Here is a 27,867-nt window from a genome sequence, read left to right as displayed (position 1 = left end):
TTTTGTGCGCAGCGGAGTTACCTTTATATCAATTTCGAGGCGTTCGACAAAAATTAAAAACTAATTTATAGTAAAAGACGCGCTGCAGTCAACCTATATATATATATATATACATATATATATATATGTTAGCTGCAAAAAACAAGAACAAACAACAAGAGGCGGCTACAAAGTGATTACGAATTTGTATGTTTTTATTGCCTGGTCTAAGTACATATAAGACTTTTTGTTGTTTTTTTATTGTGTAGCTGCTGCTGCTATACTTTGTTGTTGTGATTTTTGTATATTGATGTGCAAAATGTGTACTGCGCGTGCAATTGCCCTTTGTCTGTCTCGTTTTATTGTTCTTACATTTTTTTACATTGTGTTTTGCTAACGCGTCATCGTTTAGATGAAAAATGCCCAAAAAAAAAAACAGCACACATTTTGCGCTTGATTTAGTGCGCTCTGTGTGCGTGCGTGTGTGTGTGAGTTAGATGTAGTAATTGATTAATTGCAATATGAGTCCTGCGCATTGTTAGCTTTAATAAACAAATTTTGTAAAAGCCGCCAAAAGACGTACGATCTCAGTTGGCAGCAGCTGCAGCCATCGTCAGCGTCAAAGAAAGTGCGGCCTAGCTGCCAGTTTGTGTGCGTCTGTTTGCGTGTGTGTGTGCGAAGTAAAGGCAAAAAAAAAACCAAGCCCAATGTATTCATGTATTTATTTGTTGCTGCTGCTGCTGCGGCGCATAGCAAAAGTGAAATTTCTACTTGGATTTCTTTATTATTTAAATTTGTTGTGCCAGTTATTTGCCATTCTTTGTGCATTGTTGATGTTGTTGCTGTTGCTGTTGTTGTTGTTGTTGTTGTTGTTGTTGTTGTTGTCACTGTCACTGGCAACGCCTCTGCTCTCTGCTGTTTTTGCCATTCAAACATTGTTGCGAGCTATTTTTTTTTTATCAACGCTATCAGCGGAAACATTTTGCCGCACCCCGCTTGACCTTATTCCACTCATTCACTCTCTCATACACACGCACACGCACCCGCACACACATTGCGTGGCTGCTCTCTTTTAATGCACCGCACCGCAACTCGCCCGCCCGCCTGCTGACGTCCTCGCTGTCCATCACACGCATTTCTTTTTGTCGAGCTGAAGTTGACTCATTCTCTCACAATGCGCATTCCACATTCGCATTCACATTTTTTCTTCTAAGCGCCTAGAGAGCAAATTACTCTCTCGCTCGCTCTCTCTCTCTCTTTCCACCCACTCGCTCTTCGTTAAGCTTTTGCTATTTAAGACCGAGCCTAAAACGCAGCTTATTTGCAACTCTCACAGCTCTCTCCCAACTATCAACGCAACGTGATTTGCTTCTGCTGCTGCTGCTGCTGCGTCTTCTCCTGCTGCTCTCTGCCAATCAGCAGCAAATTTTAGATCGTACATGAACATATGTATATGCATGTCACCTCTGCCCCCTCACACGTCATACAGCCATACAGTCTCATGCGCTTGCAAAAACGTGACATCTGCACTTTGCGCATTTGAAATTTAATCTGAAATGCAGTTTCGCACCCGGAATTGTTAAAGTCGCCAAATGGTATGCTCTTAGCTGATATAACCCGTCTTGCCCGGCCCGTCTTTGTTTAACATTCCAACTAGCACGTTTACATTGAACTTTGGGGTTAATATATGTATGTAGATATTTATAGCTAAAGTTGAATTACTTTTTATATTGAGCTATTACTTGCTCAAAACATTAGAACTCAATTTGATTGAAAGTAGATTGGTCTAATCCAATGGAACATTTCGAAAATAATATTATTTTCATGTGGAACTTTAAAATAAAAGTTTGCACCAAATGGAATGCGTAAGATAAACTATTTAGGCCATACTTTTTCACACTTTTGGGCTTAAAATCCTACAGAATAGCTTCTCTTGCTTTATAAAAGCTTCCACGAGAGAAATATCAGCTCTCGAGCTCTTACGATTTGACCAACAATTCACAGTAGTCAATCGAAATAAAATGAGGATTTCATGAAAAATATATCTTTAATGGTAATCTTCTAAAACTGGAAGTAATTGTAAATTGTATATATATTATCTGTTCTCTTTTCTGGTAAAACGAAACATATATATGCCTGTGATCAAAGAGTCAAATCTGATTAGTAATAACAACAGTTCTTATCAGAGTAGCAAGCCACTTACTTCGGTTGCCAGCCGTTGCCGGCCAAAAACAAGTTCAAGTACACTGGATTTTCAATTCATGGCGCTTATCTAAGGAATGTCTCAGTGATTGACTCACGCACACAAAAACCTACAGTCATTTTATCGGTTTGATGTACATAAAGGCAAACCTATTACAAATGATCAGTCTATTATTTGCAGATACCATTAAAGGAGTACTCAAATTGAGTCAGCAAATGTAGAAGCAGACAAAGTATATGCATATACATACATATATTCTCGATCAGTATCAACAGCCGTCGATATATTCGATATAGTCTTAGTTGAAGAGCTTTCGCCGTGAAACTATGCTAAGTTCCGTCATGCCTTTTACGAGCTTCACTCAGCTCCTAAGCATATAGCTCTATAGGAATAATCGGTAAAAAAATAATTTTCTCTTGTGAAAACCCTTTTTTTTCAAGATATATTGTCCATCAGCAAATAAGAGCTTCACTCTTCTAAATTAACTGCAAAACAATATCAAATCGGACTATACTATAGCATATGGCTACTATAGGAACAATCGGTCGTATGAAATCACTTCTAAGCCAAGGTTATTAAATCTTCGTCGTGGCGTTCCTTTTTGTTTGCTGTGGCGTATCATTAAGAGTTAGAAAAAATAATAACTCTGCCAAATAGTTTGTTCCGTCCGAAAGTCTTTAACCATTAAGTGGCAGCCCGAAAAAGTCATTTATCGATTTTTGAATAAAATTCTGCTGATGAGTGCGTTTTTTTGTTGCCCTGTTTCAAATACTCGATCTTAGGTCTCGTGATAGCCGCTAATTTTTTCGCTCCTCTTTTTTTGTATTACTTATTCTATTCGTAAGGCATATGACGGTTTATTTTGGTGCCTTAGCTCAGTATCTAAACTTGATGCTAACTACAGCAACAACAATTGAAAACTTGATTTTTTTCGCATCTATTGTGAGTGTCTCTCTATATATATATATATCTCTCTCTCTCTCAATGACGAGATAATGAATGTAAATGCTTAAATCAACAATAATAATGATAATTATAATGATGAGCATGACACAATTTACTTGACGTCTTTTTCTTTTTGTTTTATTTTAAGTAAGCTACACTTTATCGTTCCGTTCTGCCTGTCTATTTGTCAAATGACTCCAAAGATCTCTCGTCTGCTTTTGGTCGGTATCTCTGCTCTCTGCCCCTCAAGCATCTTTCCAAGTCATTTTCATTTAAGTGCCCACCGAACCAGCACTAGCCCAATTTATAGCCATCAAGCTGCGATCTGTGCCAATTTCTAATTTGGCCCTACGAATCGGGCTGACAGAAGAGACCATTAAAACGAAAAATAAAAGATACCAACGTTCTTTTAGCTAACTTTTCTTGGCAATGGTTCGTTTCCTTAAGAGTTAAAAGCCCGAAGTGGTATAAGATTAAGTTTCTAAATTATAGTTATGCTTGTTAGATTAGTTGTGAATAGCTGGAAGCGATCATTACCCAAAGAATTTCGTGGGGAAATAGGTTTTTAGGTGTGTGAAAAAAAAAACTGGTAATAAATGTTAAGCAGATCTTACGATGTACATATATACAGAAAATATACTCTTAGCTTTGCGACTATATTGATAACTTGATAAAATAAAATATCTATCTAATGAAACACGGCATTATGTTTTAATAAATGCTATAAATCATGAATATAACTTAAACCTGGGCCTTGAGGGATAAGCTAACTGTATTATGTATGCTTTGTCGTAGTCTTTCACTACTTAAAATTTTCTAGCATTCAATTTGTATGCCTTATCACGTGAAATTATGATAGAAGAGAGAAGCTATCGCTTCTTTAATTTTTCTTTCCCTCTCTTCAAACCCCTGACATCTTGTCAGAACAGAGCTTTAAAATAGTTTCTGAAGATCGTGCTAAGGCAACATAATACATACATATATACACACAATACATATATGTACACACATATATAAGCTTATCTGTTGAAGATCTTAACTCACCGCTGCACATCAGGCTTTTTATCGTGCAGCGCTCTCTCAGCTGCTGCCTAGCTTTTAATTATAGTTTCCCCCCTTAGTTAGTTAGTCTGGCAACACTTCCCACGCCTTGGTTATGTGCGTGTGTGTCTTTGTGTGTGTGTGTGCATGGTGTGAAATTCGCGTTATCTTTGGGTCGAAATTCCACTTGTTTGGCCACACTTACAATACGCAGCTCCACACTGACTGGCCACTCGCCTTGAACTTGGCCATCATGTGCGTAGAAAGTTGGGCGACATCGAAACCAGTTTTTGCAGCTCAGATCGCGCCTCTATATATAGTAACAATGATGTAAAAGATGAGCAAATGGCAAATGCGAGTGGCTCAAAGCACATAAACAACAACAACAACCACGACAACAATTTATTATGAATTGAAGCTTAGAGCTTTCAAAAGCTGTTCAGCATAATTCGCATTGTTTTGTTGTTGTCGCTCCCACTTGACATTGAAAGCGCCGACGGCAACGCCGACGCTGCCGCTGCGCATCACAGCACGCGACTGCGCAGCTGGCTGCGAATTCGCCGCGAACCATTGTCGTGAGTCACGCGGCAAACACACACACAAACTCAACATCAGCAGTTGCGTTCAGCTAGTTGCTGCGTCTTTTTCTCTCATTTCTTTTGTTGTTGTTGTTGTTGTTTTGTTTTTGTCACAACTGAGTGAACAGCAGCAAAAACTTAACAGTTAACAAAACGCAAAGGCTTTAAGAAAAACGGCAGAAATCACGAAAAAAAAAATTGTTGTTCTCTTAGTTTTTGTGCTTCGTAGTGCTTATATTTTTTTTTATTGTTTAGTGTCAAATGTGTCCCAAATGCGCTACGTGAAATCTGTGGGGGAATGCAGGGTGCAGGGGTAGCGGTAGCACAGCCGAGCGAAGGAAAACGCACATTTATTATAGAATGCAAAAAAAGGCAAGAACAAAATATTTAGGCTGCCTAACCAGTTTTAAATGTCTAATGTCTTTGGGTCAAGTAAGGAGTAAAAAAAACAACTGAAAAAGTTGCTAAATAAAGTCTTTAATTTATATTCTACGCAAAAGATATGCATTCATCAGACTTATAGATATTTCCAATTAAAACTGAACCTAATAACATGAGAAACAGTTGAAATGCATGTGTTTTAATTAAGAAAAAATTCCAATTTGTCTTGACATTTCCCAACAGTTGTTGGGTGCAGTTGTTCACATCATAAAGATAATCAGCAGGTGGGCGTGGCTTGGCCCCTAATGGACGACAGACGCATTCTCACTCTCAGGCGGTGTATGCAGGGGGGGGGGGGGGAGAGGGAGGGGGGAGGGTAGATGCAGCTGTTGCCCGCCTCTGCATTTAACTAATCGACGTATGTATTTCGCCGCATCTACGAATTCTGATAAATTCACACAGTTAAAGCGCGAAAGGGATAGCAACAACATGACTTGACGACAACTTGACAAAAGGCAGGCAAAGCTTTGTGCGTCTGTGAAAATTCAGTAGTATTTACTTTCGGCAGCCGCATTTGTATACCCTTTACTCATTCTATAATATATAGAAGAACCGTCAACCCTTGATCAGCCGAAGAGCAAATAATACTCAATTTGGTATGTACCTCAAAATTCATTCACACTGAGCTGCAATCGATTGCCCCAACTCGCACATAGAATATGGATCTCTATGGACATAAGTACTTATATCCTGAACTATCCATATGAGAATTCTACATTGTTGAGCTTGTAAGCGATTCATGGATATTTCAGTCTAGGCTAATAAACGTATAGCTTCTGGAATTCAAAAAAAGCATAAAATATTCATATGTGTGTATAATTTATGGAGTAGTTTTTTGCAATGTGTGGATATATGCATCCATGTGTATAATGTCTTTATTAATGCTGCTTGTCAACGGATAATTCCCCTTCCTCTTCCACGTACTCGCACTGACATCTGCGGCTCTTGGACTACCCCTATATCAACATAATGCGGTTTATTGAACTTAATCTTGGCGGAAGTCAAACAAAATCTTTTTTTCCCTCTCGCTTGGCATGTGTAGTGCGATGTTGTTTCTCAATTTGTTGCTTACGTTGTTGTTGTTGTTGTTGTAAAAGTCGCAAATGGCGCAGCAAAATAAAATGCAGCTCCAAAGAGCCGACGACGTTGAGCAAAGCGACTCCAGACGCGACCAACACTGGCAACTGTCAAAGAAAAGTAAGGAAAATCACATGAGAGTACGCTAGTGGGTAGTGTCCGACTGGGTGATACCCTACTCTACCTAGCGTCGAGCAGCACACTTTATGCAGCAGCTGTGCCCTTCCCTCAGGCCCAAACTATGGGAAATGAGTTCTTAAATAGCTACTTCAAGGCTTAAATATGACACCCGAATGTATATGGCTATATCAAAGCTATGAAAACAAAAGGAAATATTAAAAAAAAAAAATGTTCCTCTAAGTACGTTATACGAGAATATACACATATTTAAAATCTGTAGCTCTTATAGTTGTCGATATGATACAGAGCGATAGACAGACTAATCGACTTAGCTCTTAGCCTTATTAAGAACATATATACATATGTATTTTTTATGGGCTCGGAGATGTTTTCTTCTGCCTGTGGCATACATCTGCACAAAATCATTATACCCTTTTTTGCGCATTTTCAATGGGTGCAGGGTGTTAAAAAAGAAAAAAGAAAACTCAAATGGCCTTTTGCTGTTCAGCTCTGCGCCCATTTGTTGTGCTCGACTTAAATGTTGTGGGCGTGGCACTCGCTAAATAACCCAAACTAAACGCATTCACAATTGACGTGTGATGAAACGAGTTTCAAGATCTGTGAAAAGGAAATGGAAAACACATTGACACTTAAGAGTTATTTGTGAAAAAAGGTGATTTTCATTTATTTTTTTGTCTATATTTAAATTAAAACTTGTTTAAAAATAATTGCACATTGGTATTGGATGCATTTTGTTTTCCAAAAACCGAAAGACATTCAAATTTTTAGTGAAGTAATTGGCAAAAGAAATCTCATTTATTTTATAAGAAATTGAATCATTTAAGGAAAAGAACTAATTTGCAGGCTTTTTATTTTCGGTTTTGTTTTGAATGTTTAATGTATGAGTTGTATAGTTAATCGGCGTTAAACTTTGATGAATCGATATGCCAATCAATTGAAATTGAATTGACACGTGCTCCGATTTGGGTTACATTTAATGCATACAGAATTGCGGCGCTGACTGTAGCTAGGTAACCACGGAATCGCGTCAAGGTTACAGTCAACAAGGGAGCAAACCACAAGTTGCAACAACACAAACAACTACAACAACACAACAATAACAACAACAACGACAGGCAACCACGAGCTTCAAACGAACTCAACTAAATACATTTATTAAACAGTTAGCTTAAAAAGTAACTAACAGCAAGAGCGGTATTTTGCGAAATGCACGACTAGCATATACCCTGGACTCAGTGTGGAGATGTCGCTTTTGATGTATCTTTTATGCATAAACACGCACATATGTACACATGGCTATACATATACATCTTTATACATATTCATAGTTACATATAACGCTTTATGCAACTGATTTGCTTCGCCTTATGCATGCTTACATAACTCTGGGGTTTCTACTCCGATCCTTGTGAAATTTTCTGGACCTAAAGATGGCATAAAATTGCGTTTATATACTAAAGAGCTAGGCTTTAACTTTAAGACCATAAAACAAGCTACATAACAATTTGTTGTCTTAAGCTCGTATAATCTCGGTTAAACTTAAAAAAAAACGTTTTAAAATTTTTATTTATTGCTAATATGAATATGTGCGGAGAAGTTGAAAGGAAAGTTATTCGAGAAGATATATTAAGTTTTACATAGTTTTTGCCTTCGATGAAGGATAAAGGGATTAGCTTGGGTAGATCGATAGATATAATGCCAGTTACATATCAAATCAAAATACCCATATATTGTAGCCATTTTTAATGGGTGTCTGGTATAAAAACAAAAACATTAATTTTAACAGTTAGCTAAAACGCAACTCACAAAAAGCAAATGCCGACCGAATGGCGGCCAAAAAGAGTCGGCAAATGAAAATAGCCAACAGCCCAAGCGACTCGTACAACACGCAAGCAAACGTTGATGCGGTGCGGGGCGGGGCGGGGCGGATGGTTGCTCTGAAGATGTAACTGTTAGTTGATTATCAAAACCAGGCCAAAAGAGCGCAAGCAAAACGGCCGCCAGAGAACTCTGACAACTGTCTTAGAGACTTGGCTGTGGCGACTCCCCTCTACCCTCTCTTAACTTGGCTGAGAAATTTGTTGCGCGTTAAAAGTTGACTGCACTTTAGGGCATAAACACACAAGCGCACACACACAAACACACACACAAACACACACACACACATCTGCCAGCATACGCTTACTTATTCTTCTATCGCGTTCAACTGTGCCTTGAAGGGGGTTGCATGCGCCCGAACACCTTTTATGAGCTGGCGACCCCGCCACTTAACGCTTGAGCGAGCCGCAGTTTCGGTGACGTAATTCGTGCAACCACCAGAAGAAACATTTAAGAAGCAGCAGCAGCAGCCGCAAAAGCAAAATAAACCAAAAACACACACAAAACTAGTGAGCATTCGAAATTATGAGTAATAAATAAGCGGGCACCCAATGAATATAAACCCCGGCAAGGCAAGAGTCCCATGTGCATAGTCTATATATATAATCAATTGCCCATACACTTGAAGAGCATTGCGAACATTTAAAAAAAAGGGGGGGGGGGGGGGGGGGGAAACAACTTCATAAATTGCCAAATCAAAACACTGCAAAGGAAAACGAGAATTAAAATGGTTGGTTAGCCAAAGTCTGTTTAAAATCAATTTCAAGCAAATAAATATCATTTGGTCTGCTCGATATTTGGCTAGTCGTTTCCAATATTATGGCAAACACAAGTCGGCACCCCCCACACATAGAATAGCAGTGGCTAGAAGCAGATCAGATCGAACTTTGAATACGCTTTCAATCGGATTTAAAAAGGTCATGTTTTGATTCAATCAATTTGAATCAGAGGAATATACAATTGTGGTTTAAGGAAGGGTGCTCAGCTTTACTCTCTTGAGAGAGCGTCTGCTGTTTGCAATTTGCTTTATGCTTCTTATTCGTAAACGTTTTAGCAAGGCAGCAATGCACGGGTTCACATTTACAGATTAAAACAGATGCTCAAAGATTTTATATAGTAATCGCATCATTTTCAACTCTGTTCTCCACATTTACAAAATTCTATTTCTATTCAAACTTTACTGATTATTCCTCTAGGCTATACATTTTGACCAGGTTCAGGGCATTTTAGACCCCTCGCAAAGCCCTTCAACGTATATAAACATTTCTATTAATTTTTTCTGTCTTTCCATTTAAGCATTTGGTTGTCGTAATTGTGCAGCTTCCAATGGGAATTACTTGGGTCAGTCTGTGCTTGGTCGCTTGTCTGTCAGCAATTCGCGATGACGTCATCGCGTGTGAAATAGTTTTCCTGCGTACAGTAAAAATTAATTTCCGCAAACAAACAAATGGCAAAAATAGAGTTCTTTTCAGACCAGTTCAGTTGTTCGCTTTTTTCGATTCTGTTTTCTGCGTTTGAAAAGCGAACGCAACGTTGGGAAAATGTTTTTCTTTTGTTTAGAAATTACTGTTTTTCTTTTGTATATTTCATCTTTGTTGTTGGCTTTATTTTTCTTCTTCTTCTCTATTTCAATAATTTTTTGTTTCGTTTAGGATTTTTGAACTTTATTTTTTGTTTAAAAATGGGCCCCCACAAACAAATTTGCAGCGCGGTTTCAATTTGTTGTTTTTATACAATTTTTTTTTTTTTGACATTGGCTAGTAAATTTTATAATGAATTTCTGGCTTTATTATGCCTATTATTATTTATTTTGAAATTTTTATTTAAATTAAAAAACACATAAAATTGCATATCACAAAATATGTTCAACGCCTGCGTCTGTCATTGTTGGTTGTTGTACTATGTAGTATATTTATATGAGCTTATAAATAGCTGAGTTATTCCCAATTTCCGTCAAACAAGTTCAGTCAATCAGTTGACAATAGTTGAGGAATGTCAAAATACACAAGTACATACAAAAAAAAAACATAAATAATGTTGCGTTGCCAGAGTTATATGAAACTGTTTCTCCTTACTTACTGAATGACTGATTGACTGACTGATTGGTGATCAAGCTAGGAAACCAAGAGCTGTAGTTACCTCATGTGATGGGACGGAGTCTTGGGAACTTCCACTTGCAAGTAGAGAAAAATCACGAATAACGAATGCATGAAACTTTTATGTCTACCATCCGATCGGGCTCAAAGTCATTTGCAAAGATCTTTGCCTAAATCCAAGCTTCCTCGGTGGAAAATCCGATTCAAAGGTTTTTTTTGGGCAAACTTTTATGTTTTGTCCCATTGGCTTCAAACATATTTTGCAAGCCCTACAAAAGAACTTAATGAATACTCATTTCTGCGCTTTTGGAAACTCCACCTGCAATTGCGGTAAATTGGCGAAAAATTTGCATATTTTGTTTGATGCGGCTCATCTGTTTAAAATGTACTTGATATTCTGCTGATTAACTTTTCGTTAAACAAAGTTACTCCAACCAAGACTTCAATATCGTTTTTTTTTCCTAAGAAGACGTTTTTGTTAGATGACAGAATATTTTATATTCCATTCAAATGCGCTGTTCATATTACATTTACTAATTTACGTCAATTTACAAAAAAAAATGCGATGAACGTAAGTTTATTTTTTGGCTTCAAGATTCTCAACGCAAGAAGAACATTTGGTTCTTTATTCGATGCACTTTAAGCATATTTTCAAATAGAAGTGGAGTTTAAGAGAGTGAGAGAAAGAGCACGGGTGGATTTACATTCTCCACGATCGAAAACTGGCACAAAAATTGCCACGGGCAAGGCCGGGGAATACAAACTAGTATTTATCACGCATACTTAGCTTAATCAAAACTTGCAAAATGCAAAGTTAAAAGTAAAACTGAAAATTGCTTAGAAATCCATTTAAAATTGAAAAGCAATCAAAAGTTTAGCCTTGGCCTACACAAAAAATAGAAACTAAAACAAAAACTAAATTCAACTAGTCGGCAATTTCAAGTGAGAAAGTTGAAGCATTTTTAGTTATTTCATTTCATGCGTCACAAATGCTGAAAACGCTCAAGAGGAAAACTACAAGAATGCTTGAATCACGGCTGATCGCTTGTAAGATTCTCTTGCTATAAAATAAATAGGCACAGTGCTAATCAATGTTATTTTACTATTTAGTCGTTCCTTAGGAGCGAAAATAGCCACCTGTTAAAGCTGATAAGTATATGTACATACACATATATATATATATATATATATATATATATACCTTTTATCCCCATGTGTACTGGGTATACAAAAGAAAAAACAAAAATCAACCTTAATAAACATTTAACATTTCGTAGAAATCAATTAAAAAAATTGCCTAAAGCTCAACAAATATATACAAATGCTAAGCCTATGTAAAATACACAACATTTTTGAGAAGCGCAGAGAAGGCAACATATGTTATACATACATATGCGTGCACATAGATTAAGTATCGTATAATATATACGATACAATGCGATGAATGAATAGAAGAAAAAAAATTAAAGAAACGTATCACGTTGTGCAAAAGAAAGATAATCAAAAATTGACTGCATTAGCGCGTAATTTAATTTGTTGTAGCAAGTGTGTGTAGGTGTGTGTGTGTGTGTGTGTGTGTGTGTGTGCCTGCGTGTGTGTGATGAGTCAATGAGTGTGCGGCGCCTCGTGTTAACTGTGCAAGTTTTCAATTAATTTTGCTGCTGATTACGTTGCGTATGAGTAACATTGCAATATTAGCCAATGTTGTAGATTTGTTATTGTTGTTGTTTAGAGTTGTCGGCAGCAGCAAATGCAATTACGTAAAAGTATCATATCAATCACTTGAAAGTGAAGAGTTGCCAAAGTAAGCACTTTAAATACACTGCAATCAACAAATTCTGTACAAATGGGCTGTTAAAAGATTCTATGCAAAATCAGTTTTCAGACAGTATGAGACGAGGTGTGAATTATAAATAAGCAAACAAACCCCAAATGTGTCTGTATATCCTTATCGGGTTGATAATTTATCATTTTGATTAGCTTCTGATTTGATGTTATATAATACATTGCAATTTGTATACATTATAATTTTGTCATGCAACGCATAGAAGTAGACATTTCCGACCGATCAACAGCCGAGTTGATAAAGCCATGTCCTTCCGTCTCTTTCTATACAAGATAGTCTCCCAGTTTTAAAGCTATCGTCGTGAAACTGTCCAGAGGTCTGGTTTTCTGATCCAGGCACTACAGCCGTCTGAACCGACCGGATCGGACAACTATATCATATATTCCTGTGTGGCAAAATATTGTATTTTCCAAGATATTTTCATCACCAACTCAGCATTAACGGGCTTCACTTTTCTTACATATCTGCAAAACGTTAATCGCAAAGGATGACAACGTGCGTCCTTCACTAGGCCTCGCATATCACAAGCCCTATAGACATTGTCGAACTGTCATCATGAGAAAAGGGCTTCCTTTAAGCGATACTTCGAGCGGATAGAGGAGCGTTTCGCCTTGTTCAATAAATGCTGTGCTTTTGCCAAGGATCCGGCTACAAAGTTTGTTTAGTTGTTTTGTCGAAAGAGGGGGAAGGAATTAATTAAATTAATTCAAAGAGACTTGAAACTTGGAATGAACCTATGTTTTTCTTGGTGAACAAATTTAAAATGAAGACTACTGAAGCGCTTCTTCTAAATATCAATCCATAACTATGTAACCTGCCTAGCTAGCAAATCGGGAAATTCGATATTTTTTTAGTTGTTGCTTCTATATTCCGAGTATTCCGTGTTGGAGCACAAGCTTAACTGACGAGCATTTAATTTCTCATTCAGAGGTTGCCTTCATTCAAATATTGCCTTTTGTTTTTTTTTTTTGTGGTTAGAGCATTTCAGTTTTCACATGAAGTGTTAGAATCTTTATTCTTCCATGTGACTGGTAACTCGCTTGAGCGCCGCCAGCTCAGTTGGGCGTGGGAGTTTTTGTTGCCGATTTTTTGTTCTCTTTTTCTTTTGTTTTTGTTTTGTTTTAGCTTTTCCGTTTCAAGTCTATTGATTGAGGCGCTCGTTTGCTGCTAGCGATTACTCATACGCCGCGTGGCACTCGTCGAGTTGTTTGTTGTTGCTGTTGCTGTTGCTTGTTGTACTTGTTGCGCATGTTTATTTGACAGCTGCTGCTTTTGTTTTCAATTCCCAGGCGTCGCCATTGGAAAACCCAAAATGAAACTCATCTTATTAGCCAACAGCAGCAACGAGACCAAACACAAACAATTCAAGTTCAGTTGAGCAGCGCACATTGCATTTGTTCATTTTGTGGGTCAACTGCGGTTACCAATACAAATGCGCCTCTGCCTTGGCGTCTCATATTTAAAATGAGTTTTTCGTCTTTCGGTCAAAACAAATGTCACATTTGGTTAGCTGTGATCCAAGTGCGGAGCAACATTCATAACTGATTCACGCCAGCTGACAGCCTAATATTCAAGCCAAATATCACATATACCTATGGATACATAAATCATTTTCTTCGTAAGCATTTCTTCTAGTTGCCTTTCCGCGTTGAACGCTGTGTACAGACTGTCATAATGCATATAGTATGTCGAAACTGTGACACAATTATATTAGAGTTCTTTACTCAAAAATAATAAACTTTTCATCTGACTAGTGACTAGTGTTACATACTATTATAACATTAATTATTAGTTTTTTTCTAAAAATAAGAACACAGAAACAACAGGGTATCTGTATAATTATTCTAAGCTCCTCCCGGTTTTAATATCATCAGAATCTTATGCCGACTCCAGGCTTGCAAACTCCTTATCCCTATGTCGAAGCTTAAACTTGCTGAGAATTATTAGCGTTAAGCATATATATTATATACTTAAAAATGTTGATAGGCCAATCTTATAAGGACTCAAGAATTATATTTTCAAAATGGTTTTACAAGGAACACCAAAAATATGAAGAAATATTGAAAAGTTAGGATTTTAGATGAAACATATAGATTAATTAAAATGGCAATTCAAAAGGATAAACAACAAAAACAAGAAAATATTTTTAAATGAATGATACCAGATGAAAGATATTAACTACAAAAACATAAAGAAATTTATTATGGTTGGGATTCTAGATGAAATATGTTTATAAAAATGGGGATTTAAACTAAAAAAAACGAGAAGAAATTTTGAAAACTAGAGATTCTAGATAAAAGATAGATTTATTAAATATGGATATTTATAAGGGAAAGTTTCAATAACTAGAACAAATTTATGAAAGTTAGTACTCTAGATAAACGATAAAGATGAAAGAGGTCGGTTCTCATTACAGAAATTTCTAATTTTCGAGCTTAGATTTTTTTTTATACTCTCTTGAAAACTAGTTTATATATGCAGCTGCGATATTTTAGGTATACATTTTTAAGATTGTGCTGATTAGATTTCACAAACGGCTCTGCCGTTCAAAATTATTAAACACGCACTAAGCAATTTCTTGTCTTCTATCTCTGAGATACGAACGGAATGAATGGACCGTTAGTAGTAAATAACCCCTTTGGCATCTGTTTAATATCAGAAAATCTCTGTATGACATCAGCCATCGGCTGGAAGATCGATGTAATTATTTCGTTTGGCCATCCTCTGCGTTCGCTTTATAACAAACTTCGAGATCTCGTCTCGGCCCATTGCTGAATGGGCAGCTAGCCAAGTGGCCACGTGGCCAGTCAGTCAGTCAGCCAGTCAGTCAGCCGGACCGTTTGGCTAACTGTGTTGTGCGTGTGTTTGTGAGTGTGTCAACCTTTTTGCTGTTTCTCTTCCATGCCAATGCAGCTGGCCATACGTAATTTCACGCCTTAATTTATTGCAATCGATGACGGCGACGCGTCGGTCGCAAAAGGCTAATTGCGAATGGCGGCCGCAAACAGAAACAACAACAACAACAACAATTCGCCGGGCCATAGAGTCTGTTTTGGCCAGCTCTGCATTATGCTATTCGCATGCTTTCTGCCCGTTTTGTTTTGTCGTGTGTAAAAAGTTCATTCAACCTTTTTTTTTCCTTCTACCCTGTATCCATTAAAAATGGGTTAAAAAGAAAGGGTATGATGATTATGTGCAAATGTATGTGGAGCGGCAGAACGAGGCTGCTTCGAGCCGATGAAATGTTTATTCCTGACCAGGTCGATGGGCTGAGGCTATCTAGCTATATTCATCTGGCCGTCTATATCTCAATCTTATTGCGTATACAGCCCACGGAAGTCACGGATGCCCCCTCTTTACCCTGTAAGAGGTCCACATTGTGGAGGCCAGGTCTATATCAACGCGTCAATCTTGAAATCTATGAGCTAGAGATTCGAAATCGCCTTTTGCTGCTTTCTCCTCGCTCTCTCATAATCGTGTATCGTATTTATCGATAAATATCGAATTAAAAAGAGTATCTATTTGAGCATGACTCGAAGACTAAACGAACTAGAAAGACAACATTTGCTATGTGGGTTAGTGGTTTAGAGCTGACATCTTCTCTAATTACAAGATCTGAATGTAAATGCCACAATTATTAAAGTCTGAATTTCTCATAGTATAGGGCTGAGAGTAGAAGAAGCACTGTGAGTGTGTAGTGTAGTGTAACGGTATGTTTTATTGTGTATATATGAATCAAAGCACAGCCCCAAAACAGCAGCTCGGCGCTAGACAATAGGGTATCTTATAGTCTCGACTAGAGAACTCTTATTATTTTTAATGCTTCATTTGTCGATTTGCGCAAAGAAAGCCAAAGAAAAAGCAAAGTTTTTATGCATTAAAAACGGACAACAGCAGCAACAGCAACAACATCAAAAAACAACAATCGTTTAACTATTGCCTGTAGCATGAGCAACAAAGTGAGCAACAACAACAAGTACTTACAATAAATGAATGCATGTACACACATATGTATGTATAGTGTATTTGTTGTGTGTTGCCTATTCACTATTCAAATACCCTACACACAAGACATATTTGTACCATGACAAACCCCTAGCAAAAAGTCGGGTGGAGATCTTTATGAGAAGCATAAGCTTATTTTTCAAGTTAAATACAGTGAAACTTTATATGGACAGACGCCAGATAAGGAATTTCATATAAAATCGATGTGTGAAAAAGTCGAAATATTAAGAAGTCACAGCTAAGAGTCGTGTGCAAAAAATATTTGACTTAATTTGGGCATTGAGTTTTTACTTTAGCCAACATAAGTTGTACTCACTTAACCGAATGAAGCGACCGTAAAGAGAAAAACCAGCAAATGTTAACAAATTGTCGGAAGGCTGATTTTAGGCTGTTTTTAGTGTGCAACACTTTTTGTCAGCAGGTGCGATTTACCTTTTCCATTGGAGGAAAGCTTTGGCGTTTATAAGTACGAGCTCTATTTAGGTTGTTTACAGTAAACGAAAAAATAATAGAAAATAGGCGTAAAAATTTACGTTCGATTGTCTACCACGATATACATATGGCATCGACAGGAGGTATCATATTACTTAGAGCTTACAGAATTATTTAACAATTAGTCAAGGTGAAGATTTAATACCCTTTTAGACGCTTTTGCCGTATGGTTTTGCAGATATGCAAAAGTAGTGAAGCTCGTGAATGCCGAGTTTGATGAAAATATCTTGGAATCAGAATATATTGCCATACGATAACCTAGTTTTCGAGCAACTATGTCATAAAGTGGTCCGATATTTGGAGGATTTTGCATATATGGAAGGAGCATAATGAAACTTAAAAATGACGAGTTTGGTGTAGATATCTTAAGAATCAAAAATGTATTCCGTACAAGAATCTACTTTTCACCCGAGTATTTCCATGGCAGCTTTATGATATAGAAAGTATCAAGACGATATCTATAAAACTGGGAGAATAGTTCGCATACAAAAATACGGACGGACGGACGGACGGACAGTCGGACATGGATATATTAACTAGGCTGCTGATGCTGATCTGGAATATACATATATACTTAATGGGGTCGTAGACGTCTCCTATGCGTTACTCATTCCATGGCAGTATTTTAATACCCTCTACATGGAAATTATATTATTATTATTATGATAGTCGATGGAGGGGATTGGGTCATTCTTTGCGATTAGTAGAACCAGAATACTTTTGTTATTTTATAAACATTTGATCGAGTTAGAAATAGAACTATCTGACAATCGCCTAAGAAAAGGCTCTAACAATTGGTGCTCAGGTGTTTCAATTCAGGGTAGTTAACCCAAACCTAATTCAACTCCCTAGCCTGGGTTCGGTTTTTGAAACTGGTTTCACGTTCTACTAAAAACGTGTTGTATATAGAACCAAACCATTTTTAAAAAATGTATGGCTCGTGAACCGACTTGGCCGTTTTTTGGAAACTGGTTTGGCTACTCTTAAATAAATATAAGCTCGGGCCAAAGTAAATTGAGCTCCGTCTAGGGTATTTTGAAAATGGCAGCGAAGCGAAAAGGGGCAGAGTGAACGACAACTAAAGTGCGTTTATGAATTGCTATAGAGGAAGTCAGTGGAAATTGGTTGCACTGTAGCCGCTAAAGGCAGGTGTCACTGTGTTACCTCACTTATATAAGACGCATATGTTTCGTTTTTTTTTTAGTTATGAAACACAGTGCAACCCAGCGGGCAAGTCAATAGCCTGACTGGGCACTGGCCTTATATGGTTCAATTGTTGAACGGTTGAATGACTTAAGAGTCAACGACAATGACGGCAACAACTGCCTGTCTCCGGCTATTTTAGCCATGTCCAAAAACAGGAAGCCCAGTCGAAAATAGCTAACAAAATGTTCAACCCTATTTTTTGCTCTCTTACTTGCAGTTAAAAGACTCTCAAAGAGAGCGAAAGAGAGCGCGAGCGTGTGTGCGAGAGGAGTGTGCAGGGCAGAGAGATAGAGCGAGAGAGCTACTGAGCTACAGCAAAAGAGCGAACCTGTGTGCAGCGTGCAGTGTGCATCATCATCCTGCCCAGCCAGACCCCCAACACGTTTCATCGAAATGAGCAAGAAACCGACTGCCGGCCCGGCGCTCCACAAGGTCATCATGGTGGGCAGCGGAGGCGTTGGCAAATCGGCCCTCACCTTGCAGTTCATGTACGATGAGTTCGTCGAGGACTATGAGCCCACCAAGGCCGATAGCTATAGGAAAAAGGTAATACCAAACTCCAGCTGAGGACGAAGTCCCACAATGAAACGATTCTCCTCTACCCCAAAGGTTGTGCTCGATGGCGAGGAAGTACAAATAGATATACTAGACACAGCCGGCCAGGAGGATTACGCAGCCATCAGAGATAATTATTTTCGCAGCGGCGAGGGTTTTCTCTGTGTCTTCTCAATCACAGACGATGAAAGCTTCCAGGCCACCCAGGAATTCAGGTGAGTGCGTGTGCCTCGAGTGTGTCAAGTGGGCGTCAGTCAACCCCAAGTGCGTCAACGCTGTCTCCCTGCAATTGTGGCTGTATCTATATCTACATCTGCCAGCGGCAGGCTCCTCTTCTAGCTTGCCAAGTGCTTATTTGGACACTGCAACACCTTCTAATTAGACGCCCACAGTTGGCCGCTGGCGGCTTTACGACAAAGTGCGCATTGTTGCCGCAGAAAAGCTGTTGAAATTAAAGCTCAAACAATTTCTATTGTAATTATGCGGTGCTTCTCACGACAGCGTCAAAGTTGTGCAAATGCATTCAACATGCTTTGCTACAAAAGAAAAAAACCCTAATCAGTATCAAATTTCGAACGCAACGAAAGCTGTGCAGCTCGGCAACTATAAATCTGGAAGAGTTTAATAAATGGTATGGAGAATGTTACCTTATTATATTATGTCATCACAGGAAAGACAACCCTTACCGACTTTTTTTTGAGATATAATCTAAAGCCGAGTAGCCAGCCAGCCAGCCTGTTGCCAATTTAGGCCCTCTTCGGACGGACGGACAGACGTATCGATCAAAAAAACTGTCAATCCATCCCTTTCTTGCAGCCATTTACATATATATTTTTTATCGCAATCTATGCTATAATCTATAACCTATTCAGAATTTGCTAAATATGTTCGAGTTGCTGGAAAACATTTTGAAAATAATTGGTTTTAATCAAGGCTACGAATAGGGTTTGAACCGTTTGAAAAGATTCGAAATTGGAACTCCAAGCTTTTTTGCTTTTGCTATAAATCGAACCTTAAGATCAAAGCCCGTGTGTTGTACAGAAGAACGGATTTCGATATATGACAAACTAAGGTTTGAATTAAAATCCAAACTTATTTGGATATAAACCCAGCTCTTCGAACCAAGTCAAAAGGCAGGAACTTGTCTCAGACCGTGAACCGAGCCATCGAAAATTTGCTTGGTACCTATGCGGCCTTCATAGAAGGTAGCCATAAAACTGCCATAAACAAAATTTGTTGTCCCATTTTTATAGCCTGAACTGTATTTGTGCAAATGTATGTAACAGGCAGAAGGAAGCATCTCCGACCCCATAAAGTATATATATATTCTTGATCAGCATCAATAGCCGAGTCGATCTAGCCATTTCCGTATGTCTGTCCGTCCGTCCGTCTGTCCGTAATTATGAACGCCAGAATCTCAGACCTATAAGAGCTTGAGACTTGAAATTTTAGCTGAAGGTCCTCCTAGTCCCCGCGCAGGTCGAGTTTGTTTCCGATATTGGATAACTTGTCCCGGTTTCAAGTAATCTATAAAAATCGATATCGAAATCCTGTTTTTTAAGCAATTTCGGCACATAATATGAGCTAGTCACCAAACTTGACATGTAGCTTCTAGAATAGTATATATATATCAAGTATCTTTCATTTTATACCTATCGCCTGTTGGAAGAAGAGGGTTCAGGGTATCCCCTAGTCGGGAGCTCCCGACTAGAACCTCTTACTTGTTAAAACTATTTTCAGACGTGTACTTGCCAATAAAATTATCGATAGTTTTTCCCAAATCATAATAGTTTGATAGTCTTCTGCTATTTTTCCGGTTCCATATTTAAGCAGTGTATGCATTAATGTTAATGTTTTAGACGTGATTTGTAGACTGAGGTCGCTTCATTTATGTACCCTTTGACCTCATAACTCGATTGATGTTTTAGATTTTACTTGTAAAGTGACGTTGTATTTGACCTCATTAATTCTTTAATAAAAATAAAATCTCGGTCGTTTTCGATTATATCTCGATAGTTGTCAGTTCTTTTTCCCGGTTCACTGCTGTTGGTACAGTATAAACGTGCATGTTTATGATTTAGGCGTGACTTGTTTGGGTTAGTTAACGGTTTTAATGTCCCCTTTGACCCCATTCGGAGTGGGGAAACATAGGCCTTGAGAGCATACAAATGCTTAGCACTACCAGCAACAGAGGGAGCATGGCGCCTGTAGCTGACATATGTCAGCCGTGAAGTGTGCCTGGGTGTGGCTCAAGAGTGTCGATAGGCCCCACAGGTGGACTGAAGCGTCTGGCGTGTTGGGTTGTGTTGACAGCGATTGTGAGTCACGGCACCATTTGATAAGCTGCTTATCGGCTGCGTCGGCAATTATTTAACCATCTAACTCATTTACTCCCTCCCACAGAGAACAAATATTGCGGGTGAAAAACGATGAGAGCATACCGTTCCTGCTGGTGGGCAACAAATGCGATCTGAATGACAAACGCAAGGTGCCTCTCAACGAGTGCCAGGTGAGGGCGCAGCAGTGGTCCGTGCCCTATGTGGAGACCTCAGCCAAGACGCGCGAGAATGTGGACAAGGTAAGTGCGGGGAGGGGAATGGTAGTTTTAGCTGGGGGAGTGGAAAAGATACATATAATATTTTCTCCAACTCTCTCGCTCTCTTTGAATGCGCGATATATGTAGATCAAATATATATACAATTTAATGTAAACATTTGCAGAGACATTTTTGAAGGCTCTTCATCAATTGGCTAAAGCAAGCAAAACCCAAAGAAATATTCAAATATCATGATTAACATAATTATGACAATTATGAGCAGAATATCAGAAAAACGAAATGCAAAAATTTATTGCACACACTTTTTGTTTCGTTTTAAGTTTTTATTTTTATTTTTATATACATATATACTATATAACAAATATATGTATATATATATATGTATACATATTTATGATTATGTGTGTTTTTGTATTTTGTGATTACCGCACACAGTAATCAGCTGCAGCAACAACAACCACAACAAATACAACTACTCACAACAATAGCTAAAAAAAAAAGTTGACTAACTTAATTTGTTCTATCACGACTCACATTCAATATTGTTATCAAAGCGACTGCCCAATGCAAATCTTTTTTCAAATATTTAATAGTCACTCCTGTTTTTGTCTAACACAGTACAGCTCAAACTTATTTAGATGAATTTAAGTTTTCTTTTTCACTTAATACTACGTTTATGCCATGTACAGTACGTGAATTGCCTTAAATTCGATTAGTGGACGCAGGTCTTTGTTGTAGCCAAAATAATATATCTGAGTGACAATCGATTATTTTTGCAGACAAATAGCTAAACAAAACTTTAAACTATTGTTTCTAAGAAACCGTAGCTTCATTTAAGTCCGGCAAACGTTTAGTTCAAATCCATTAAATCCATTGTCTTAATGCAGACTTATTTGTGTTTAAGTTAAGCAAGTTTTCAGTCAACCAATGCATAAATGAATTCATCGATAATTTCTTTCATCCCAGCACACATACAAGTACAGTTGTCGTTTCAAGATTGACCAGATTTTTTTCGGCACTCTTGAATAGAAAATATTAAAAAAAAAATACGTAACATTCACCAAATGTTATTAATTAAATTCAATTGAAAATAAAGTTAACCATATTCCTTAATTTGTAATTGTTTTATAGGCAACATAGAAATTAATATAATCAATAACTGACATTTTTAAGAGCAAGAAACCTTTCTTAGTGTTTCAATTTGCGAGCGATGCCCCAACAACTCATATTAAATATATAAAACAAGATCAAGGCATACATAAAGAATATCTTTAAATTAACAAGAACCAAGCGATGTCTGAAAACTAAAATTGGGCAAAAAACAGATCACGTCCCACATCATTTCCAGTTAAATATTGTCCTGATTGTAATCAGTTGGGTATTTTTTCCCAAACTCATCGAAATCGATAACGTTACAATGCGCCCCTGACAGCACGCACAGATCATCGTATCATACTTTACAACACTGTTATCGCTATCGTCATCGTTTATTGATGTTGTTAACGCAAACAGCAAGAATGTTAACATATTTTTATTTTAATTTTATTTTATTTTCGTATTGCCAGCGCGTCTATGTATTTCTCACATTCAGCAACTCTGTGTTTAAGCATAGCACGAACCCACACATACACACACACACATATACATATATACATAACCTCTTTTTCACACTCACATTTTAGCTCTATCCTTAACAATCGTATGAAAAGTACTTATTTGCGTTTTCTATCTTTATATTACATATATATAATATATACATATATATCTATGTGTACATGTATATTTTATTCCCATCACAATTGCAGGTATTTTTTGATTTGATGCGCGAAATAAGATCACGAAAAACCGAAGATTCGAAAGCCACGAGCGGGCGTGCTAAAGATAGATGCAAGAAGCGGAGACTTAAGTGTACCCTACTTTAGGCATTAGGTGCATACAAAAATTATTTGAAAAAAAAAAAACAAAAAAAAAACGTAAACAAACAGCAACAACAACAACAACAACAATTATATAAAAGCACACACTAGTTATGCTTAAAGTAAATACCCCTATTATATTGCCCTTAAGTACTTGCGTAGCTTACCTTCTTTCGCTTTTGGCTTTTTGCAACACTAAAATCGATTTTAGTTTTAACAATTTTTACCCCTTATTTTATCTTGTTTTGATTTCGATTTGAGTACCGCTTGTTTTTGAGTTTATTAACTTTTCTTTAACTTTTTAACCTTGAGTTCCAACTTGGCAAACACACACCACACACAACAATAACACTAAAAAGTAATACAACTTGAAAACCTGTTGCATATCGATTAACTTAGATGTTTACTAACCATAAGCTCAGTGATCTGCCCAATGAGTCCAGCATGTTCATAATCAATCTTGTGATGGTAATCTATATTTTTCGCTAGTTCAATTTTTCAAAGAATAATAAAAAAGAAGAAGTGATACTGAAGTCTTATAAACTAATTTTGATTCTATTCTTTACTTTGTTGTATTTTAACTGAAAAGCAGCCAACCATGTTAGATTAATTCATTATAGCGATAAAAAATATAAACATAGATTTTTTTCATCTTCAGCCTTAAAACACTTCACAATATCATCAAACTCTTTTTTTTTTAGTTGCCATCAGAAAGCTCAACTATTAAATATAAATTACTAGATTGATAATCGATACCTATCGACGTTTAATATATCGATTATAAAGTGCAGCGCAGGAAAAATATATAATTGTTCTCATCTGTATTTCTAACAGTCACTTCTATAACACTTTGCTGCACTAACAAGTTAGAAAACACATTTGTCAACACTAAAGTTGAGTTTTTTATGCGGACAGTAAAACTTTGTATTAATACATGCAGTTAGATGCGGACGTATTGTACAAAATGAACAACATTCATTCTGGACGACAGCCATATAACTTATTTAAAAATACACTGGCAATAATTTATGTTATTGTATATTATAAGAAAGACACACACTACAACATTCATATGTACATACACACACAGATCGACACATACACACACACATATTTAAGTAGTTTTATTGATTTTGGATGAATTTAGCACAATTGATTTTTATTAGAAATATGTAATTTTCGTATGGGCATATTTAAAGCAATAAAAATATGCCGCAATATTAGTTTGGAAAGTTTATTATTTTTGTTTGTATTTTATTTGATTTAATTACATCTTTGGTTTTTTTGGTTTTGTTTTCTTGACTTTTTCAAATTTCGTTTTATGGTGTATGAAACTTTTTGCTTTCGGTTTTTAGCCACTTTCAAAATTATATGTAATTCTAGAATAACCTATATTAACATAAAAAACAATATAATTAAATGCATTCGATTAATATTGTTTCCTATTGTTTAGGTATTTTTCGATCTAATCAGGGATATTTCATCACGCAAAAAACAACGTCAGATGGACGTAAAAGAGCCGGCGAAGCCTTCTCCTTGCTGCCAATTGTTGTGAACACTCAACTGCGACTAGACCAACAGCAACACGACAACAACAACAACAACCAAAACAACAACAACAAAGGCCACACTGATATACAGCAAAAGCAACAGCAACAGCAACGGTAACGGAAACAAGCAACAACAACAAATCAGAAAAGAAATAACAACAAGAAAAATAATAATTGTGTTATTGTGTTAATAATATTTAATAACAAGCTAACAACAAAAATCGTATCAAAATTTTTTGCAACATGTCAACGATGATTAAAAACTAAATAAATTATGAATTATATGTAATATACATAATTAAATAAAACTCTAAATATATAAACTAAAGTAAAACGAAATCCATTGTTTAGGCAACAACAACATCAATAAAATTAATTTAAAAATAGAAAAGATGTTTCAAAGCACAGCCGCCGCCAGCTTTTAAATTAATAATTTTAACAATTTACTTTGCTTAACTATCAAATGAAATACACACACACACACACATATATATATATATATATATAAATACACACATATGTTATCAATTTAGCGAGCTAAAACAACAACAAATAATGCAAATTTATAAACATTTGCACTTTATTATATTCAATTTGATTTAATATCGTTTTTATTTGTTGTGTATAAAGTAATAGCAAAATGTCAAACAATTAATTAAAAACAAATACACCCACACTTACAGAAAAGCTTTTTATAAATATATATACACACAATTCATATATATATACATAAATATAGTTAAAAATATACAATTGTAAAATGCAGCTGCAGGTTGAAAAGAAAAAAAAAACAAAAATAAAACAAAACAAAAACTCAACAACTCCATCTCTAATCATGATATTAATACAACTAATTAATGAGAGTACTCTAATTAAAGCAAACTTTTATGCGATTTTTGTAATTTTCTAACCAGCCACAAATGCAAAAAAAAAAAAACAAAACAAAAATCTTAATGTTAAATTACAAATACGAATAATGTCAAATAACATTTGTAACTGTTTGTTTCAAGAAATTGTTTATTAATAATCGTCTTCTTTTTTTTTTTTTGCTTGAACTGCAGCAGATTATAAACTTGTTTTAAAAATATTAAGAATTGCAAATTTTCAACATTTTTTTTTTTTTTTTTTTTGTTTCTTGTGAACTGCATTCTGTATTTTAGTGTTTAAGCTATTATTATGATTATTATTATGATTATAAATATTATTATTATAATGGAAATGCCTACATCTAATTATTATTAAATATATAAGTTATGCAATTTACTTGATTTCCACTTTGCATTTTGCTATTCAATTTGCTAAGCATTCGTCTTCTATTATTTCGTTAATTTTTTTTTGTTTTGTGTATGATAAATCGAGAACAGAAATGCGAAAAATGTTGCTATGTATACATAAATATATAGATTATATTATGATAAGGGGCCTAGAGGGAACTGGACAATCCGAAGCAGCCGAACACCAATTTTTTTAGCGTTCTTCTTTCGCACACACTTCTTTTTTGCTCTCACTTATCTATAAACACAATACACAGTCCCATACTTATAAATACAATACAACACTATATATATATACATCAGAATTTAAATAAGAGTAAACAGTTTTTTAGCTGCAATAGCAAAGCATTTTTTTTATGAACTATTATAATGATTATGAGTAAAACTGGATTCAAAATATGTTTAGCTTGCAAATAAAACAAAACTATGAGAAATCAAATACAAAACGTGTTTTATTGTTTTTAATACGTATATTTAATTAATTAAGTACATACGTGAATAAGGTGTATCATCGCAAAATCCTTCCTTATATACCCGAACTATTCCCATTTATTTCATTATAAGAAAAGATTCGACTCTAGGACTAGTGAAACTCTGCAGTTGTTACGTAGATCCCCGATGAGCAGCCGTTTTTTACTTTGGATTAGAAAATCGATTTGAAAAAACTACTGCGATGTATCAGAAAACTCGAAATCGATAAATCGATATTGTCCTAAAGTCTTGTACATTAGAAAAACATTTACTAAGGATATGAATATGTGAATGCCAAATATCATACTTAATTATTAAAAAAAAAATTATTTGTACTTACAAATTCCAAACACAAAAGCTGAAATTATTAAGAAATATTAATATTGAAAGCCTTTTTTTCTTCACTGTCGAAAAAATGCGGCACTGAAGTTCCAGATTTGTGGCAGTCATTGGGTGCAATGTCGTGTTGTTTATATTGTACTCCATGTATGCACAAAGCGGCCCAACGCCGGGCAATTTTCTCTATTATGAACATGTTTGGAGCACATGAATCAGCTATATAAATCTGAGAAGTTGTGTACTGGAAAAAGAATATTTGCTCGGATACTCAATGATAAATTACACAAATTTACATTGCTTTGAAATCACTTTTTTATTTTTTTCTTGCATTTTTGTTTTCTTTACACATTTATAGAATATATATATACATATATATATATATATATATATATTATATTTTTTTTTTCTCATATATTTTGTTACTCATTTTTTGTGTTGCTTTGTTTTTGTTTTTTTTTGTGGTTTTTTTATGCTTTTAAAATTAATTTTACATATTACATTAACAGCTAAAAGATGTTCGTTTTTTGTATTTATTTATTTTTATTTTGTTTTTAATTTTTTGTTTTGTTTTTTTGACTGCTTTCTGCATTGCTTTATAACTTTTTCGTGTTTGTATTTATTTAATTTACGTTTATAATTTGCAATACTCCCGATTTGTTTTCAACTTTAAATTAAGTAAATCGAATAATAGCATTTCTAAAATGAAATTGTTTAGTAATTATAAGAATAAAGTATTATGTTCATTACTTGGCTACTTACAAAGGTAATTAATTAATTATACAAAAAAAAAAGAAATTAGAAACACATACTAAATTAATTACTTAATAAGCAAAACATATAAATATGCAGATCTTCAAAACGAACAAACTAAATACATTTTAAATAATTTTTTTTAGATTTTGTTATTATATTTTTACATATATTTTTATGTGGTTTTTCGGTTTTTTCTTTTTAGAACTTACAACTAAGCATTTTACATTTACATTTAAACATTTACACAAACATTTATGCTCTAACACTAAGTTCTTGTTGTTCTTTATTTTATTTAATTTTCTTTTTTTGTTAAGTTTAGTGTTTTTCTAATTCTTTTGAAAATAGATACCAACTGCGTTGCATTTGCTTTTTAAAATGTTTCTGGTGTGAAAATAAACTTTGATTTCTTTTTCATTCTTTCATTTCGCTTTCAATTCTCAACTCTAAACTTTTTTCTCCTTAACTTTGCCTGAAACTAAAATTATTTATTGTTTTCCATAAGCAAGCATATTTTACATTTATCA

At 35.7% G+C, this 27,867-nt stretch overlaps 1 protein-coding gene across 3 annotated transcripts; it reads left to right on the top strand.

Annotated features, from left to right (window-relative positions):
* Window positions 1–3: 3 nt before the first annotated feature.
* On the top strand, window positions 4–25,453 carry Rala (Ras-like protein A). Of its 3 annotated transcripts, none has more exons than XR_010438346.1 (6): window positions 4–186; window positions 18,146–18,474; window positions 18,538–18,698; window positions 20,887–21,061; window positions 22,846–23,078; window positions 24,410–25,453. XR_010438346.1 is itself a non-coding variant. In XM_064699981.1 (6 exons), exons 2-5 carry the CDS (start codon window positions 18,322–18,324, stop codon window positions 22,960–22,962), a joined length of 606 nt encoding a protein of 201 aa, XP_064556051.1. In that variant the 5' UTR covers window positions 6–186; window positions 18,146–18,321; the 3' UTR covers window positions 22,963–22,969; window positions 24,410–25,453. The 3 variants fall into 3 exon arrangements, 2 of the variants coding, with proteins under 2 accessions (XP_064556052.1, XP_064556051.1); XM_064699981.1 differs by having other exon boundaries at window positions 6–186; window positions 22,846–22,969; XM_064699982.1 differs by lacking the exon at window positions 22,846–23,078 and having other exon boundaries at window positions 5–186.
* The last annotated feature ends 2,414 nt before the right edge of the window (window positions 25,454–27,867 follow it).

Source organism: Drosophila montana, unplaced genomic scaffold (assembly GCF_035044405.1).
Source record: "Drosophila montana isolate Dmon_TW-CO22-7 unplaced genomic scaffold, ASM3504440v1 contig_1624_1, whole genome shotgun sequence".
Classification (NCBI taxonomy): domain Eukaryota; kingdom Metazoa; phylum Arthropoda; class Insecta; order Diptera; family Drosophilidae; genus Drosophila; species Drosophila montana.
This window is presented reverse-complemented; position numbering and strand designations above follow the sequence as displayed.